Here is a 16,600-nt window from a genome sequence, read left to right on the forward strand (position 1 = left end):
GCATTGGCTGCCTTTTTTGCTTCCAGGCTCAATTTAAAGTGTTGGTGTTGACCTTTAAAGCCCTAAATGGTTTATTTAAAGTACTATGTGCACCTATGTGAACCTGCCCAGGCCTTAAGATGGGGCGCTGAGGACATGTTTGCAAGCCTGCTGTTAAGATCCATCAGACTGGCAGGCACTGCAGACAAGGCCTTTCAATGGTGGCCCCATATCTTTGGAACTCTCCCCCAAAAGAAGTATGGCCCCATCTTAGTTTTTAAAATGGACCTTACACTTATTTTTTTCAGTCTGCATTCTACCAAATGTGTCATGAGTTGGCTTTTAAGCTATTGCTATTTTTAGCTTTTGGAATGGGATTGTTCTAATTATTCCGGCAGGCCTTCCCTTTTTAGAACTATCATTCTTTTTTGTTGACTCTTGTATACTGCTTTTATGCTGTGTTGTTTTTATTGTTGGATTTTTTGTTAAATTGTTTTTTACTTTGTATATCGCCTAGAGTATCTGTGTATAGGTGGGTTATAAATTGATGATGATGATGATAATAATAATAGAAATTGCGGGCATGAGCATGGTCTCCTTCCCTCATATAGGTCTGGTTTCTCCCTTCTCCTTTCTGGAATGAGGGTTATCATCCTCATCCAATATATTCCATTGCTCCCAACTTTTACCGTCTGCTGAAAAATAGTATTTGGAAGTAAAAAAGCAATTGCTTGCTTAGGAATGCAGCACATATAAATCAACCGGTTATTACAACCAGTCACAGAGTGCATCCTGGCAAAATGCAGTTAAGAGCTCCAAGGTAACAATCACCAGTAAGAGGGGTGTCAGTCATTACAGCTCCTTAATGAAAAGCATCCCTGAAATCTCTGCACCGCACACAATTTAACCAAATATACTCACTTTTTTTGGTGAGAGTGAGGCCTGGCTCCCAAGGCTCTCCGACAGAGACTCTTCTGGCTTCCTCTGTCCTTGCTCAGTGGCGGGCTGCTCCTCAACAGGGGATTCCAAGGAAGGGGAGCTTTTCACCCTCAGTTCTCCCCCAGGCTCCACGTCTGGCACTAAAATTAGTAAGTTTTGTGTCAGACCCTCTCAGAGCAAGATTTAAGGGGGTTGATACAGTGCAATCCTATATATGTCTCTTCAGAATTAAGCCCCATTGGTTCAATGGAATTTACTCCCAAGTAAGTGACTACAGGATTGCAGCCTTGGTGAGTCCAAGACAGATTGTGCTTCATCTACTCTACTCTAGTAGATAGAAGCAGTACTTTTATTGTCACAAATCCATTGGCCCCCTCTATCCTTATGCACTCTCTCTCTCTCTCTCTCTCTCTCACACACACACACACACTCACACTCACACACACACACACACACACAGAGATGGTGTCGGTGGTGGTGTCACCTTTACTTCCTTATTCACAGGTTCATTACAGATGCAAATCCTCAAAGACTCTCTGGCTACAAAGGAATGCCTCCAGGGGATTCAAATGGAATCACCGAAGTTGCCAGCAGTTTGAAAGGGAGGCTTTCTGGCTAGGCTAACTTAGGGAGGGAGGTCCTGCCCCTTGAGTGATGCTTCCCTGTGTAGCCTCTCACACATCGCTAACCGGGTCAACCATCTGAGCTCCGCCCCTGATGTTTCCCTCTTAGCTCTGCGCTGCCACCTCGTATCTCTTAGTTCACAGTCCCCAATCCCCAATCCCCTCCTCCTCCTGCTTACTGCTTCTCACAGAGTGGGGCAAGGAGGAAACTTCATGCCTGGCCATCTGGGAATTGGTAACCTGAGAAGCACGCCTACCCATATCTGAACTGGCTTGTGAAAATGCCTCCTCCAGTTCTGGCGGCTCCTCTTCTGAATCTGAGCTGCTAGCTATCTCCCTGCGCTCAGAATCAATCCTGACATCTATCAGTTTTAAAAAGATAATGAAAATGTGAGGCAAGAGGCAAGAGTGAGGTATGTGAGATGGAAGTAAAAATACACAGTAAGATGTACAAAGGCAGGAAGAACGCCTCACATTCATTTCTTACACAAGCATCTGGGTGGGGGGGCTTGGTACAAACATGGGCACCTCCTCACCCCCAAAATACACTAATTTTTTAAATGTTGAAGGGTTGATTAGTATTCTTTATAATGCAATTCTATGCACACTTGCGCAGGAATAAACCCCACTGAATTTACATCTGAGTAAACATGCATAAGATTTCACTGTAAGCTTCTTGTAGTATCATTTGTTTAAGCACCTCATGTTCCTCGCTGCCTGATCTGTATTTATAGACAGACATGCCAGTATGGAATGAGTATAAATACAATAAAGTAATTATATATAATAAATACAATTTATTAAAACATGAGTGCAATGATAAATGCCCTTCATTGTATAAAGAGCTAACAACACCAATTATTATAATGCTTGTCCCTTCCTCATGCAGCCAGCCAGCTGCCATACCCTGATGGCATCTCCTGCCTGCATATGGGAAATGCCAGGAGGAACTAAGAAACGTAGTTGCTTGAGAGTGCATGTCATACAGGGAAGTACACACATCTGCCTTTCAGACTACAAGTTCTACATTTTCCTGTAAAGTATACTCTGTGTGTGTGTTTTCTAATGCAACTTCGGATTGGTTCCAGCCAGGGTGGATAAAAATTGATTTAAATGGATAAATCAATAAAAATCATTTTTTTAAAATTTAAGTCAGATTTTAAAATTTTAATTTGATGTTTTTATTTTTTGAAAAAACACCTTAAATATTAAATTTCTAACTTAAAAAAAATAACACTGTTGTTTATTCGGTCAGTCGCTTCCGACTCTTCGTGACTTCATGGACCAGCCCATGCCAGAGCTTCCTGTCAGCCGTTGCCACCCCCAGCTCCCCCAAGGTCGAGTCCATCACCTCCAGATTATCATCCATCCATCTTGCCCTTGGTTGGCCCCTCTTCCTTTTGCCTTCCACTTTCCTTAGCATCAGCCTCTTCTCCAGGGTATCCTGTCTTCTCATTATGTGGCCAAAGTACTTCAGTTTTGCCTTTAATATCATTCCCTCAAGTGAGCAGTCTGGCTTGATTTCCTGGAGTATGGACAGGTTTGATCTTCTTGCAGTCCAAGGCACTCTCAGAATTTTCCTCCAGCACCACAGTTCAAAAGCATCTATCTTCCTTCGCTCAGCCTTCCTTATGGTCCAGCTCTCGCAGCCATAGGTTACTACGGGGAATACCATTGCTTTAACTATGCGGACCTTTGTTGTCAGTGTGATGTCTCTGCTCTTAACTATTTTATCAAGATTTGTCATTGCTGTCCTCCCAAGAAGTAAACGTCTTCTGATTTCCTGGCTGCAGTCAGCGTCTGCAGTAATCTTTGCGCCTAGAAAGACAAAGTCTGTCACTGCCTCCACGTTTTCTCTCTCTGTTTGCCAGTTCTCAATCAAGCTGGTTGCCATAATCTTGGTTTTTTTGAGGTTTAACTACAACCCAGCTTTTGCACTTTCTTCTTTCACCTTCGTCAGAAGGTTCCTCAGCTCCTCCTCGCTTTCAGCCATCAAAGTGGTATCATCTGCATATCTGAGATTGTTAATGTTTCTTCCAGTGATTTTAACTCCAGCCTGGGCTTCATCAAGCCCAGCACGTCACATGATGTGTTCTGCATACAGGTTGAATAGGTAGGGTGAGAGTATACAACCCTGCTGTACTCCTTTCCCAATCTTAAACCAGTCCGTTGTTCCGTAGTCTGTTCTTACCGTTGCTACTTGGTCATTATACAGATTCCTCAGGAGGTAGACAAGATGACTTGGTATCCCCATACCACCAAGAACTTGCCACAGTTTGTTATGATCCACACAGTCAAAGGCTTTAGAATAGTCAATAAAACAGAAATAGATGTTTTTCTGAAACTCCCTGGCTTTCACCATTATCCAGCGGATATTGGCAATTTGGTTTCTAGTTCCTCTGCCTTTTCTAAACCCAGCTTGTACATCTGGCAGTTCTCGTTCCATGAATTGCTGGAGTCTATCACAACAAACTATGGCAAATTCTTAAAGTGATGGGAGTACCAGACCATCTTACCTGTCTCCTGAGAAATCTGTACGAGGGTCAAGAAGCAACAGTAAGAACCAGACATGGAACAACTGAGTGGTTCAAAATTGGGAAAGGAATACGACAAGGCTGCATATTATCACCCTGCTTATTTAACTTATATGCAGAGTACATCATGAGAAACGCCGGGTTGGATGAATCACAGGTCGGAATTAAGATTGCTGGGAGAATTATCAACAACCTCCGATATGCAGACGATACCACCCTAATGGCAGAAAGCGAAGAGGATCTCAAGAGCCTCTTGTTGAGGGTGAAAGAGGAGAGTGCAAAAGCTGGTTTGAAACTCAACATTAAAAAAACGAAGATCATGGCATCTGGCCCCATCACTTCCTGGCATATAGAAGGGGAAGAAATGGAAGCAGTGACAGATTTTACTTTCTTGGGCTCCAAGATCACCGCAGACGGTGACTGTAGCCATGAAATTAAAAGACGCTTGCTCCTTGGGAGGAATGCTATGGCAAACCTAGACAGCATAGTAAGAAGCAGAGACATCACCTTGCAGACAAAGGTCCATCTAATCAAAGCTATGGTTTTCCCAGTAGTAATGTATGGCTGTGAGAGCTGGACTATAAGGAAGGCTAAGCGCCGAAGAATTGATGCTTTCGAACTGTGGTGCTGGAGAAGACACTTACGAGTCCCCTGGACTGCAAGGAGGTCAAATCAGTCCATCCTAAAGGAAAGCAACCCTGAGTGCTCATTGGAAGGACAGATACTGAAGCTGAAGCTGAAATATTTTGGCCACCTAATGCGAAGAGAAAACTCTCTGGAAAAGACCCTGATGCTGGGAAAGACTGAAGGCAAAAGGAGAAGGGGACGGCAGAGGATGAGATGGCTAGATAGCATCACCTATGCAATGAATATGAACTTGAGCACACTCCGGAAGAGAGCGCAGGACAGGAAGGCCTGGCGTGCTATGGTCCATGGGGTCACGAAGAGTCGGACACGACTGAACGACTGAACAACAACAACAACCTTGCAAGATCTTGAGCATTACCTTACTGGCATGTGAAATAAGTGCCACTGTTTGATAGTTTGAACATTCTTTGGTGCTTCCCTTTTTTGGTATGGGACTATAAGTTGATTTTTTCCAATCTGTTGGCCATTCTTGTGTTTTCCAAATTTGCTGGCATATGGCATGCATCACCTTGACAATTAAATCGCATCATAAAATATGCTAACTGTGCACTTACTGTGTGACAAAAATGAAGTTACCTACCAATCAAACATGGCATTAATTTCAATTTTTCATCTCATGAAAATGGTTCTATCCAGCCTAACTTACAGCTCTTGCTTCTTAAAAGTTCTGGGCTTTCAGTTTCTCTGACTAAAGTCACATGTTGAAAGACAAAGGCTAAATAGAATTGCTGTTGTTCTGTGCTTATGTGGTGGTGAAGTTGGGCCAAGCAAGACAGAGGAGTTAGTTAAGACAGAAAGACGCTATAGCAGGGTAAATAAACATTCATGCTTAAAATAAATCCCAAAAATTGGCTTAAAAACAATTAGTTTGATTTTTTCAGCCCAGTAACTATCAAACCTTGCTTTGACTCAGTCATAGGCATTTCATTTTGCTACTTTGTTTTTTGTGAGGGCAAAACTGGGCCAAGGCAAGAGTGAAGCAGAATGCAGCACTAGAAAGAAAAAGAGAAGACAGCATTGTCCAGTGCACATCTTCCTGCATTATCTTACTAATCCTATACCTGCTTAACATCCATCCTGTTGAACAGGTACGAAGCCTTGGTTTTATCTTTGACTCCTCTCTTTCCACTCCCCATATTCAGTCCATTGTCAAGATGTCTCTTCCCCCTTTTACTGTATTACAAAAATACACCCCTCCCTCTCTGCCCCTTCGGCAAAAAATTCTGGTTCATGCCCTGGTCATCTCTTGCCTTGACTGCTGCAAGCTTCTCCTCTCAGGTCTTCTTCACCTTGGTCCCTCTCTCATTTCTGAATATGTGATGTCCCACAAATCCTGGTACAGGCTTCCTGTCTAATTCTTACTTCAAAAGCCTACCATGGCCTCACCCCGCCTTGTATCTCTGCTTTTATATCCCACCATACCCCTGCTAGGGATGTAGGAAAGTTCTGTTTGGGGGGTGAAATCTTGATGGATTTTTCTGGTTCAGCCCTGGTAGATTTCGTTCTGTTTCCCCTTGCTGGCACTGACTTGATCTCTAGCAAGTAGCGACCAAATACATGCATTCCAGGGTTGTTGTTGTTTTAATAGTGGCAGTTTGTGAAAACTGAATCTTGTGGCGGGGGTGGGGATCTTGAAATTTGTGCAAATGGGGTCATATTTTATTTTAGTCAGTGACTGCAAGTCCACTTGTCAATTTCAGCCTCCAATTCCTGCTTCCCAAGTGAAGGGGGAGAGGCAGGAATTGACAGGTTCTTTGACAAGTAAGGAATATGGCTTTGCTGGGCTAAAAAAAGTAGTGTGTGGTGAGGATGAAACTGACAAGCCTCTGTGGGGCTACGTAGCAGACAGACGGACTTGAGGTTGTGCGCTTGTGCAAGATCAATGAAAAATATATATTAAAAATTTATGACCCCATTTGCACAAATTCAAAGCAAATTTAAAGCCCTCCCCCAAAGATCCAATTTGCAAAAATTGCAGGACCTGAAAAAATGTGCAAAACATTTCTAGAACTGGGGGGGAAATCTGCTATGGTCCACTGCCGCTTATTGGAACAGAAACACTGCAAAATCCTGTCAGGCTTAAACAGAACAGAATTCCCAGCATTGCACATCCCTAATCCTTTCCGTTCGCCATCACCCATCCAGCTCCACCACCCTCTGCCATCTGAAGGCCTCAGATGGCTCCACCCTGTAACAATATGAAAGAACTGCTAGATTTGGCCTGGACGAGGTGTGTTTCCTGGGAGGATCCAGGAAGCAGTTGAGGGCCACACTGACTGCTTCTGGCCAGAGGCCACAGCCTGAGAGAGCTCTGTGGGGAAGGCACTGTTTAAATAAAACTTATGTTTGTTTGGAAGGCAGAGTCTGTGCGAGTCTGTAGGGTGCAGTCCACCAACTTTGAAACAATCTTTTCTCCTTTTCTGCCCCAAACAGCTGTCTGATGTCCCCCCTCTCCTCCTTCAAATTAATCCTCAAAATATATATTTTCCTTTTCCCCATGATCTACTGTAACTAAACCTAAATATCTGTCATTCAAATAACCCCTCTGGGCAGAAATCTTTCCCTTGTACTCTGGAAAGCTGGCCCTCTGCCGGGCACATCGATGGTGCTATATAAAATAAATAATTAACATCCTTAAATATGATCTGCAATTTAGCCTCCTGGACTTCCAGACCAAAGTAAACTGTCCCCCTTTCATCCCCCTCCCCCCATGCTTGGGTCCGGCATCTCAAGTTGTTATTGATAGTGTCTATCAATTAAATTGATAGTCTATCAATTTGGTTGCACACTTCTCTGTTCCTACTTGCTATGAATAGGGTCATAAAACAGGACAAGCTAAGGCAACGATGGCCTAGTAAGAACTCTACAGTATTTAGAACATACAGATATGCAAGATGTGTGTTCATCAGGTATGGTAAATTGGAAAAGCACCAGCGATCCTAGGTGTAGTCCATTCACCTACCCTTGGCATTTTACATTGTGCCCCTAATCCTTAATGGAAAGTAGATGCATCCCATTTGGTGATTTATAGTTAAGGCTGTAAATCACTTACTTTGTATGCTGCTAGAAGGAGCCAACTTCACTCCACAGTTACTGCAGAAGTTGCTTGATGCATTTTGAGACTTGCCACAGTTAGGGCATATAGTGCCCTTTTTACGAGATCGACCCAGGGTGATGCTTTTTACAGCCTATTGGAAAGCAGGAAAGGACAGACAAATGAGGGACACTGGGAAACATTAGTCCTATGACTTGCATGCTTATTCAGTTGTATGTTCAGTAAAAAGAAGAAAAATTTCTGTAGCTTTGAATGTTTTATACACCATTACAGGAAAGCCAATAAATGTAAACTGTTAATGGGACTGGCTGATGTAATCAGATTATGCCAGTACTTTGCCATCTTGCACTGGCTGCCAGTCAAGCTTCCAGGCCCAGTTCAAAGTTCCAGTTTTATCTTTTAAAACCCTAAATGGCTTGGGGCTAATTTACCTTAAAAAGCAACTCCTCCCATAGTTACCTACCTGGACCATAAGGCCACTGTCCCACTTCCTCCTCCAGGTGCCCATGCCCAGAAAGACTCAGCTGGCATCTAGGTTAATTTTTTCTGGTGCAGGGTGAAGACCTTTTTATTCTCCACAGCCTTTTAAGAACTGTTTTAGTCCTTTTAGATCTTTGCACTGACGTATTACTCTACTCTTTTTTACTTCGATTTTATTGTGTGCTGCATGTTTCTCACCCCTTGCTGCTGGTTTTCTCATGGTTTTCTCATGTGCTGTTTTATTATCATTGCTTTATTCTTGGATTATGACTACAGCTGGACTACAGCTTGGAGGAAGTGCATGATGTTTTGCAACCACCTCAGTGCCCTATGCCTCTACTTGGCCAGTCTGGTAAAAGAGAAAGGAGGACTGGTCACATGGTTGATGGGGAAGGGGAGGGGTTGGCCCATGGAGAAGCCATGCAGCCCTCCTGCTGGGTGACTCAGGAGTGCCTGGGTGGGAGCAGACGCCCTGGATTCAAATTGGAGACAACAGGGCTTGACAACTTGTGGCCCTCCAGATGTTTTGGCCCACAACTTCCATCAGTCCTAGCCAACATAGCCAATAGTTAAGAAATGATGGGAGTTGTGGCCCAAAACATCTGGAGGGCCACAAGTTGCCCACCCCTGATGTAAAACATGATCTGTCCTCCTGCCTAGCTGTACACCCTTCTGCAGCTTAGTGCTTCTGGCATCTGATTGGTTGTTGCAGCTGGGGACCATGTCAAATCAAAGCTGGGGACCATGAGCCTGTTTCCCACCTCCCAGCTGAGCAGAGCAGAGCAAGCTGCTCCAGCTGGTCCAGGGACTAGAGAAGCAAACAAGCTCTCAGAGAGCGAGCGACCAGAGTGTGCGGACAGGGGAAGCAAACAGGAGTTGGCCAGGGGAGTTCAGCAGGGGAGGTCAAGGGGGAGGCCCCTAACATTTTTTTTTCATTTTTTCATTTATTTTATTTTTTAAAAAACTTATTTCCATTTATTTGTCTTGTAACACACACTTCCACACCAGTGGGACTCTGCTTTTAACCTCTACTGAGTAGAGGAGCAGGCACAGGCTAGTCTAGAACAATCACAAAGCTAGACACAAAAAGAGAAAAGAGCCAATGGAAGGACAAGACTCCCCAGTGGTGGTGACCTGCAAGGTGTGTGCAATGTTTGTTTTCTTGCCTGAGAACAACATGGCCTACACCTGCAACAAGTGCAAGTTGATCACGCTGCTGGAAGAAAAAGTAAGTGGACTGGAGCGGCGACTGTCGACCCTCCGGGGAATAAGAGAACATGAAGAGTTCTTGGACAGAATGGGGGAACTACAGCAGCAAAGGGAAGACCAGAAGCTTGAAGAGCAACAGCAAGATGAGGCAGTGGGAAATGCTGAGGTGAAGAAAAATGGAGTAGAGGATACTCCTTGGAAAAGGGTGACAGTTAGGAGAAGAAGAACTAGATGCCACTCTGCACCAGTGGAGCTGTGGAACCGATTCCAGGTACTTGCGGATGAGACTGGAGGACAGCCTGCAGAGGAAGAATCACAGGGGAACCTACACGAGAGTGAGCAAGAGGCTGAAGGTCAGTCAAACAGAGGGGATGAAACCCAGGCCTACAACAAGAAGAAGAGAAGAGTGGTAGTAGTGGGAGACTCCTTGCTGCGTGGGATCGAGACCCAAGTATGTCGCGAAGATCTGTGGACTCGCCAGGTATGTTATCTCCTGGGAGGACGGATTAGAGATGTGACTGAAAGGTTGCCTGCACTCATAAAGCTCACTGACAGGTATCCCTTTCTTCTCATCCATGTGGGAACAAATGATACCGCCAAGTGGAGCTACGAAGAAATCACATCAGACTTTGAAGCTCTGGGAAGGAAACTCCAGAACTTTGGGGCCCAGATAGTTTTCTCATCCATCCTTCCAGTAGTTAAAAGAGGGATAGAAAGGGAACGAAAAAACTCTGGGTGAATGACTGGCTACGAAGGTGGTGCCGACGAGCGGGATTTGGATTCTGAGACCACGGACTATACTTCCTGGAAGATGGGCTGTTGGCAAGGGACGGGTTGCACCTCACAAAGGATAGGAAGAATGTGTTTGGCCACAGCATGAAGAACTTCATCTGGAGGGCTTTAAACTGAACCCTACGGGGAACGGAGATGTAATGTTGGGGGTAACAGTGGACGTAGGCGCATGCACTGCAACGGAGAGAACAGCTCTGATAGTGCCCAATAATAGTCTTCAGACACATGTAGGAAGAAAGCCAGACTATGAAGCACATGGTCTTCGATGTCTACATACTAATGCCCAGAGTAATGGAAACAAACGGAACAAACTTGAACTCTTAATACAGGAGGGAAATTATGTCTTGATAGGTATAACTGAGACTTGGTGGGATGACTCTCATGACTGGAATACAGCAATTGAAGGATATAACTTGTTCAAAAAGAACAGGAGGAACAGACAGGGAGGTGGGGTTGCACTGTATGTGAAAAATACATATCTCTGCACAGAAATACAGGAGGATGAGCCTGGTAGCCCCATAGAGAGCATCTGGATCAAACTAAATGGAGCAAAGAATAAAAGGAACCTGGTGGTCAGAGTCTACTACCGGCCACCCAACCAAGGAGAAGATGAGGATGAAACTTTTGAAAAGCAAATAGCCAATGTTTTAAGGAAGCATGATGTAGTAGTAATGGGGGACTTCAATTTCCCCCATATTTGTTGGGAGACAAATTCTGCAAAACATGGCCCCTCTAGGAAATTCCTGACTTGTGTGGAGGATAACTTCCTCCTACAGAAAGTAGAGGAAGGAACCAGAGGATTGGCTATCCTTGACTTGATCCTAACCAACAGAGATGACTTAGTGGATAAAGTAGCAGTTACAGGAACTCTGGGGGAAAGTGACCATGTTGCACTTGAGTTCTTGGTTCTAAGGGAAGCAAAAGCCAAATGTAGTCAAACGCGTACCCTGGATTTTAGGAAAGCTGATTTTAATAAACTCAGAACAATGATCAGTAAGGTCCCATGGCAAGCGACGCTAACGAGAAAAGGAGTCCAAGATGGGTGGGAGCTTCTAGAAAAGGAAATTCTCAAGGCACAATCACAAACAATTCCAACAAGAAGAAAAGGTGGAAGACAACAGAAGAAGCCAATGTGGCTTCACAAAAAGCTTAGGGATGACCTGAAAACAAAAAAGGGCACATATAGGAAGTGGAAAGAAGGCCAAGTAACAAAGGAAGAGTACAGGCAGGTAGCACAGAATTGCAGGGATGGCTTCAGGAAGGCTAAAGCTGAGAACGAGCTGAGGTTAGCGAGGGATGCTAAAAACAACAAAAAGGCTTTCTTCAGCTATGTGCATAGTAAAAGGCAGAGGAAAGAAATGGTTGTTCAGCTATTAAATAAGGATGGCAAAATGATAACAGATGACAAAGAAAAGGCAGAGGTGCTCAATTCCTACTTTGGCTCAGTCTTCTCCCAAAAGAGGGTCTGTGACCCCCCTGGCAAAGGCAAAGTGCAGGCTGAAGGGGTAGGATTGCAGCTTGAGATCAATAGGCATATGGTCAAGGAACACCTCATTACTTTGAATGAGTTCAAATATCCAGGGCCAGATGAACTGCATCCTAGAGTAATAAAGGAACTGGCAGAAGAACTCTCAGAACCACTGTCTATTCTCTTTGAGAAATCATGGAGGACGGGGGAAGTGCCAGATGACTGGAGGAGGGCTAATGTTGTCCCTATCTTCAAAAAGGGTAAAAAGGAGAAACCTGGGAACTACAGACCAGTCAGTCTGACATCAATCCCAGGGAAAATTCTGGAGCACGTGATAAAGGAATCCATCTGGAAGCACCTTGAAAACAATGCTGTGATTACTCGAAGCCAACATGGATTTGTCAAAAACAAGTCCTGCCAGACAAATCTGATCTTTTCCCTTGTAGACCGTGGGAATGCTGTACACATCATACACCTCGACTTCAGCAAAGCTTTTGACAAAGTGCCCCATGATCTCCTGATGAGCAAACTAGCTCAAAGTGGGATAGATTAAACAACGATCCGGTGGATCCACAGTTGGCTACAGAATCGGACTCAAAGAGTGCTTATCAATGGGACCTTCTCAAACTGGGGAGAGGTAACGAGTGGGGTACTGCAGGCCTCAGTCCTGGGTCCAGTGCTCTTCAACATTTTTATTAATGACTTGGAGGAGGAGGTGCAGGGAATGCGGATCAAATGTGCAGATGACACCAAATTGGGCGGGATAGCTAATACTTTGGAAGACAGAAACAAATTCAAAGTGATCTGGATCGACTGGAGCGCTGGGCAGAAAACAACAGAATGACATTTAATAGGGATAAATGCCAAGTCCTGCACCTAGGAAAAAGAAACCAAATGCACAGTTACAAGATGGGGGATACGTGGCTCAACAACACTACAAGCGAGAAGGATCTTGGAATTGTTGTCGATCACAAGCTGAATATGAGCCAACAATGTGATGTGACTGCAAAAAAGGCAAATGCTATTTTGGGCTGCATTCATAGAAGCATAGCTTCCAAATCCCAGGAAGTACTAGTTCCCCTCTACTCAGCAATGGTTAGGCCTCATCTGGAGTACTTTGTCCAGTTCTGGGCACCACACTTTAAGAAGGATGCAGACAAACTGGAGGGGGTTCAGAGGAGGGCAACAAAGATGATCAGGGGACTGGAAACAAAGCCCTATGAAGAGAGACTGAAAGAGAGCCAGTGTGGTGTAGTGGCAAGAGTGTTGGACTAGGAGCTGGGAGATCCGGGTTCTAGTCCCCACTCGGCCATGGAAGCTCACTGGGTGACTTTGGGCCAGTCACAGACTCTCAGCCCAACCCACCTCACAGAGTTGTTGTTGTGAGGATAAAATGGAGAGGAGGAGGATAATGTAAGCTGCCTTGGGTTCCTTGCAAGAGGAAAAAAGGCGGGGTATAAATGCAATCAATCAATCAATCAATCAATCAAGAACTGGGCATGTTTAGCCTTGAGAAGAGAAGACTGAGGGGAGATATGATAGTGCTCTTCAAGTACTTGAAAGGTTGTCACAGAGAAGGCCAGGATCTCTTCTTGATCATCCCAGAGTGCAGGACACGGAATAATGGGCTCAAGTGACAGGAAGCCAGATTCCGGCTGAACATCAGGAAAAACCTCCTGACTGTTAGATCAATACGACAATGGAACCAATTCCCTAGGGAGGTGGTGGGCTCTCCCACACTGGAGGCGTTCAAGACGAGGCTGGACAGCCATCTGTCAGGGATGCTCTGACTTGGATTCCTGCATTGAGCAGGGGGTTGGACTCGATGGCCTTGTAGGCCCCTTCCAACCCTACTATTCCATGATTCTATGAAATACACCATGCTGTGTCTGCTACCTGCCTTCTGCTGTGGTTAGAGAATTGTACTGTGGGTTCAAGTCCAAAGAGATTCCTCTTTTTTGCTCCTGACCTAAGTGTGTGTGGGGGGGAGTGCCCTTTTTTTGCCAACCATGCAAAAGGCGAGGTGGGACATATTCCCTTGCCTTCCCCTCACGCGTGTGTGAGAGAGGGAGAGTGGGAGGGGTGGAGCTGGCAAGTGCTAGATCTGTTATTTCTACTGTGCGGCCTATGGACACCAATGTAAACTTTCTTTTGATGGTGGTTTGGGGCAATGACCCCATGTAACACTCATTCAAATTTAAGATGATTCTACTGGATCCGGCTGTGCTTGCTTTCCCTCTCTCTCTCTGCAACAACGGGGGGGGGGGGTGCCCACAGCACTTCCTCAGAATTACAGATCGGCTCGTTTACATGGGCCCCAAAAGCTCTGGGGCTCCTATTTTACACTAAAGAAACGGGATCTAACCTACACATGACCATTTGAAGAAGTACCGGACGACAGAAGTAAACCGGGAAGACGACGAACTAGGGCAAACCACCATATTCAGAACGAAGCCAAAGCAGAACTATCCCGACTAAAGTTATCGTCCGCAGTACCGTAAGGACAGGACTCATTGCGCAATCACGGCACCCACAAGCAAGAGCTGCCGTCTCCAGCAGCGCTAGGGAACAGATGCTCGAGACGCAGGGAAGCGAAAGCTCCACGCACCCGCCAGTTTGGGAAACTGCCTGTCCCAGGAATGAGGCTGAACGCAGTACCCTTCCCCGCCCTTACCACCCCACGCTGCCATCACCTGGACCCCAAACCCCGCAAACAGGCGAGAGAACTTCTTCCACCACCACGCAGCTTGCAGGAGCCCTCGCTCCTTTTCCCTGCGGGGGCGATGCCAAGAGCAAGAGCCGCACAGCGCTCCCCCGAGAGATCAGCAGCGTCGTCGTCGTCGTGAAGCAGCAGCTCTTCCCGCCCCAAGAGCTGCGTGTGACTCACCTCAGCCTAGCGCTGAAACGGCGACCGCGCCACAGCGCAGCGAAGGGCCCTTTAGCCAAAGCCCGCTGCGTGACGCGCGCGCCCCCAGCACAGCCGGCCCAGCCGCCGAGCGTTGCGGTCCAGCGCCGCTTACTCTGTGCCGAGAAGAGAACAATGCCTGCCCCTACTTTCGCTTTCCGTTACTCGCACGCCGCAGCCTCTCCCAGCGCCCTAGAGCGCCTTCCTTCCTGGCACTGAGTCGATGGCCCCCGGACGGGGAATTCCAGTCAGCCTCGGGGCGTTCAAAGGAAGGGGCTGACCTCGCTTCGGACGCCAAGGGCGGGAAAACCAAGGGCCAGCTCTGAAGTGCAAGAAGCCTTTTCGGCAGTGATTAATGTGCCAACAAGAGATGGTAGGAACTATCTCCCCCTTGACCCTAGATGCAGGGGTGGCTCGGGGGTCAAGCGGACCCCCTGAGCAAAGCAGCCTGGTAGGGAGCCAGCCCCCTTACCTGAGCTAGCAGCGCTCTGAGCAGTGCTGGGCAGCTTAGACTAGCTAGCCACCACCCTTAAAATGTCTGACAATCTCTCAGGATTAGGGTGTGGCATGCTAGGGCCCCGAAACCTGCCCAAGGCTGCCAGGTGTGGATGCCAGCCCTGCTGAGGAATTAATGTGTGTTTTTCTAGGGCCGGCCCTACTATTTGGCAGAGTGAGGCAACCAACTCAGGCAGCAGATGCTGAGGGTGGGGAGTGGTGGTAAGGTGCTGGAGGACAGAACTGTGTATGCACCACACGGCCTGCCCTGTGGCCCCTAAGCTAGTCTGCTGCTTTCAGGTGCAGTGGAGGCATCCAGCACTGAAGTAAGATTCTGCAGCCAGTAGATGTAATGGGGGGGGGGGGATCATCTTGTTCTTTGACTCGGGCAGCAAAATGTCTTGGGCTGGCCCCAGTTTCTTCCTTAACACTATATTTCCAAAAGGCCATTAGTTGCTTACACCACTGCTTGCACAGTGGTTTTTCATAGGAACTGTCCACAAATAGCCAAACAGAAACCATTTTTCATTCACATAGTGGTCTTCCTGGGTGTTCACATATATTGCCTCAGTAAGACCTGTTAGCTTCTGAGGTAGTCCAGTATTGTTTCCCCAGCATTAGGGACGGGGGAGCTGAGACTGGTGCTTCCAGGTAGTGGAAATGCAGCTAGCAATTTGGTTGATATTGTCCCTAGCCTGAAGATACCCACCTACTCCCTTTTTCTGATGTTGTAACCCACTTGAAACATGTTGGAGAAACTATGGTATGTTATCTTGTTTTGAAACAAGGTAAGCTACCCAGAGCACTTCTTTTCTTTTTTTTTAACTACAGAAGGGTGGGATATACAATTTCTAAGATAAATAAATTCAGACTGTAGAGCTTCGTTTAACAAACATATTCTGGCATCCACTTTCCTCTCTTCGTACCACTGCTGTACATTCTTAGCTTTCCACCTTACTCTTGCAGCTCTGGATTCTTACCTTCCCTCAGTTCTACACATGAACACTGAGGTACTATAGGTGTGATGTAAATGGGACCTTAGGGAAAAATGTTGAGAAGGGAGGGATTATTGGAATCCAAAATATTAGGATGAACTTCTAATTAATTCTCCAGTTAGGATGGCCAAATGCAAAAGAAGGCAGTATTCCCATGCCTCTTAATAATTGTGTAGAGGGTATTGTGGCAGCTGTAGCTTGCACAGCAAGCTACAGCTGCTGAAATGTCCTGTTTTACACTATAATTAAAGGTGCAGGAGCCCCGTGCTTTGCATCTGGCCATCCTATAACATAGCCGCTGTTATCTATGCTCTGGAAGTCAGGAAGGAAGTCAGTCAGAGGAGACGATACCGGGCTAGATGGACAAGTTGTCTGCCCTGCAATAAGGTAGCTTTCCATGCAGTTATTTCATCTGGGTGTGCCTCGTTAAGCTTCTTCCTCAGAGCAGAGTGGAAGTGAAACAAAAACTAAATACAGA

At 46.0% G+C, this 16,600-nt stretch overlaps 1 protein-coding gene across 5 annotated transcripts in view; it reads right to left on the reverse strand.

Annotated features, from left to right (window-relative positions):
- The window catches only part of LOC146353923 (E3 ubiquitin-protein ligase RNF213-like), a 208,397-nt gene extending 193,548 nt beyond the window's left edge, over positions 1-14,849 (reverse strand). For 4 of the 5 annotated variants that reach the window (XM_084837681.1, XM_084837679.1, XM_084837677.1 and 1 more), the window contains exons 1-3: positions 14,615-14,849; positions 7,776-7,911; positions 901-1,058 (exon numbers count right to left, since the gene is read on the reverse strand). In XM_084837681.1, the coding sequence (XP_084693807.1) occupies positions 901-1,058; position 7,776 (159 nt within the window). In that variant the 5' untranslated portion in view covers positions 7,777-7,911; positions 14,615-14,849. Of the gene's footprint in view, positions 1-900; positions 1,059-7,775; positions 7,912-14,420; positions 14,595-14,614 lie in introns of those variants that run through there. The other variant, XM_084837678.1, reaches the window with a different exon arrangement.
- Between the last annotated feature and the right edge of the window lie 1,751 nt (positions 14,850-16,600).

Source organism: Heloderma suspectum, chromosome 2 (assembly GCF_057233095.1).
Source record: "Heloderma suspectum isolate Gila_16-S chromosome 2, 16-S_ref, whole genome shotgun sequence".
NCBI lineage: Eukaryota > Metazoa > Chordata > Lepidosauria > Squamata > Helodermatidae > Heloderma > Heloderma suspectum.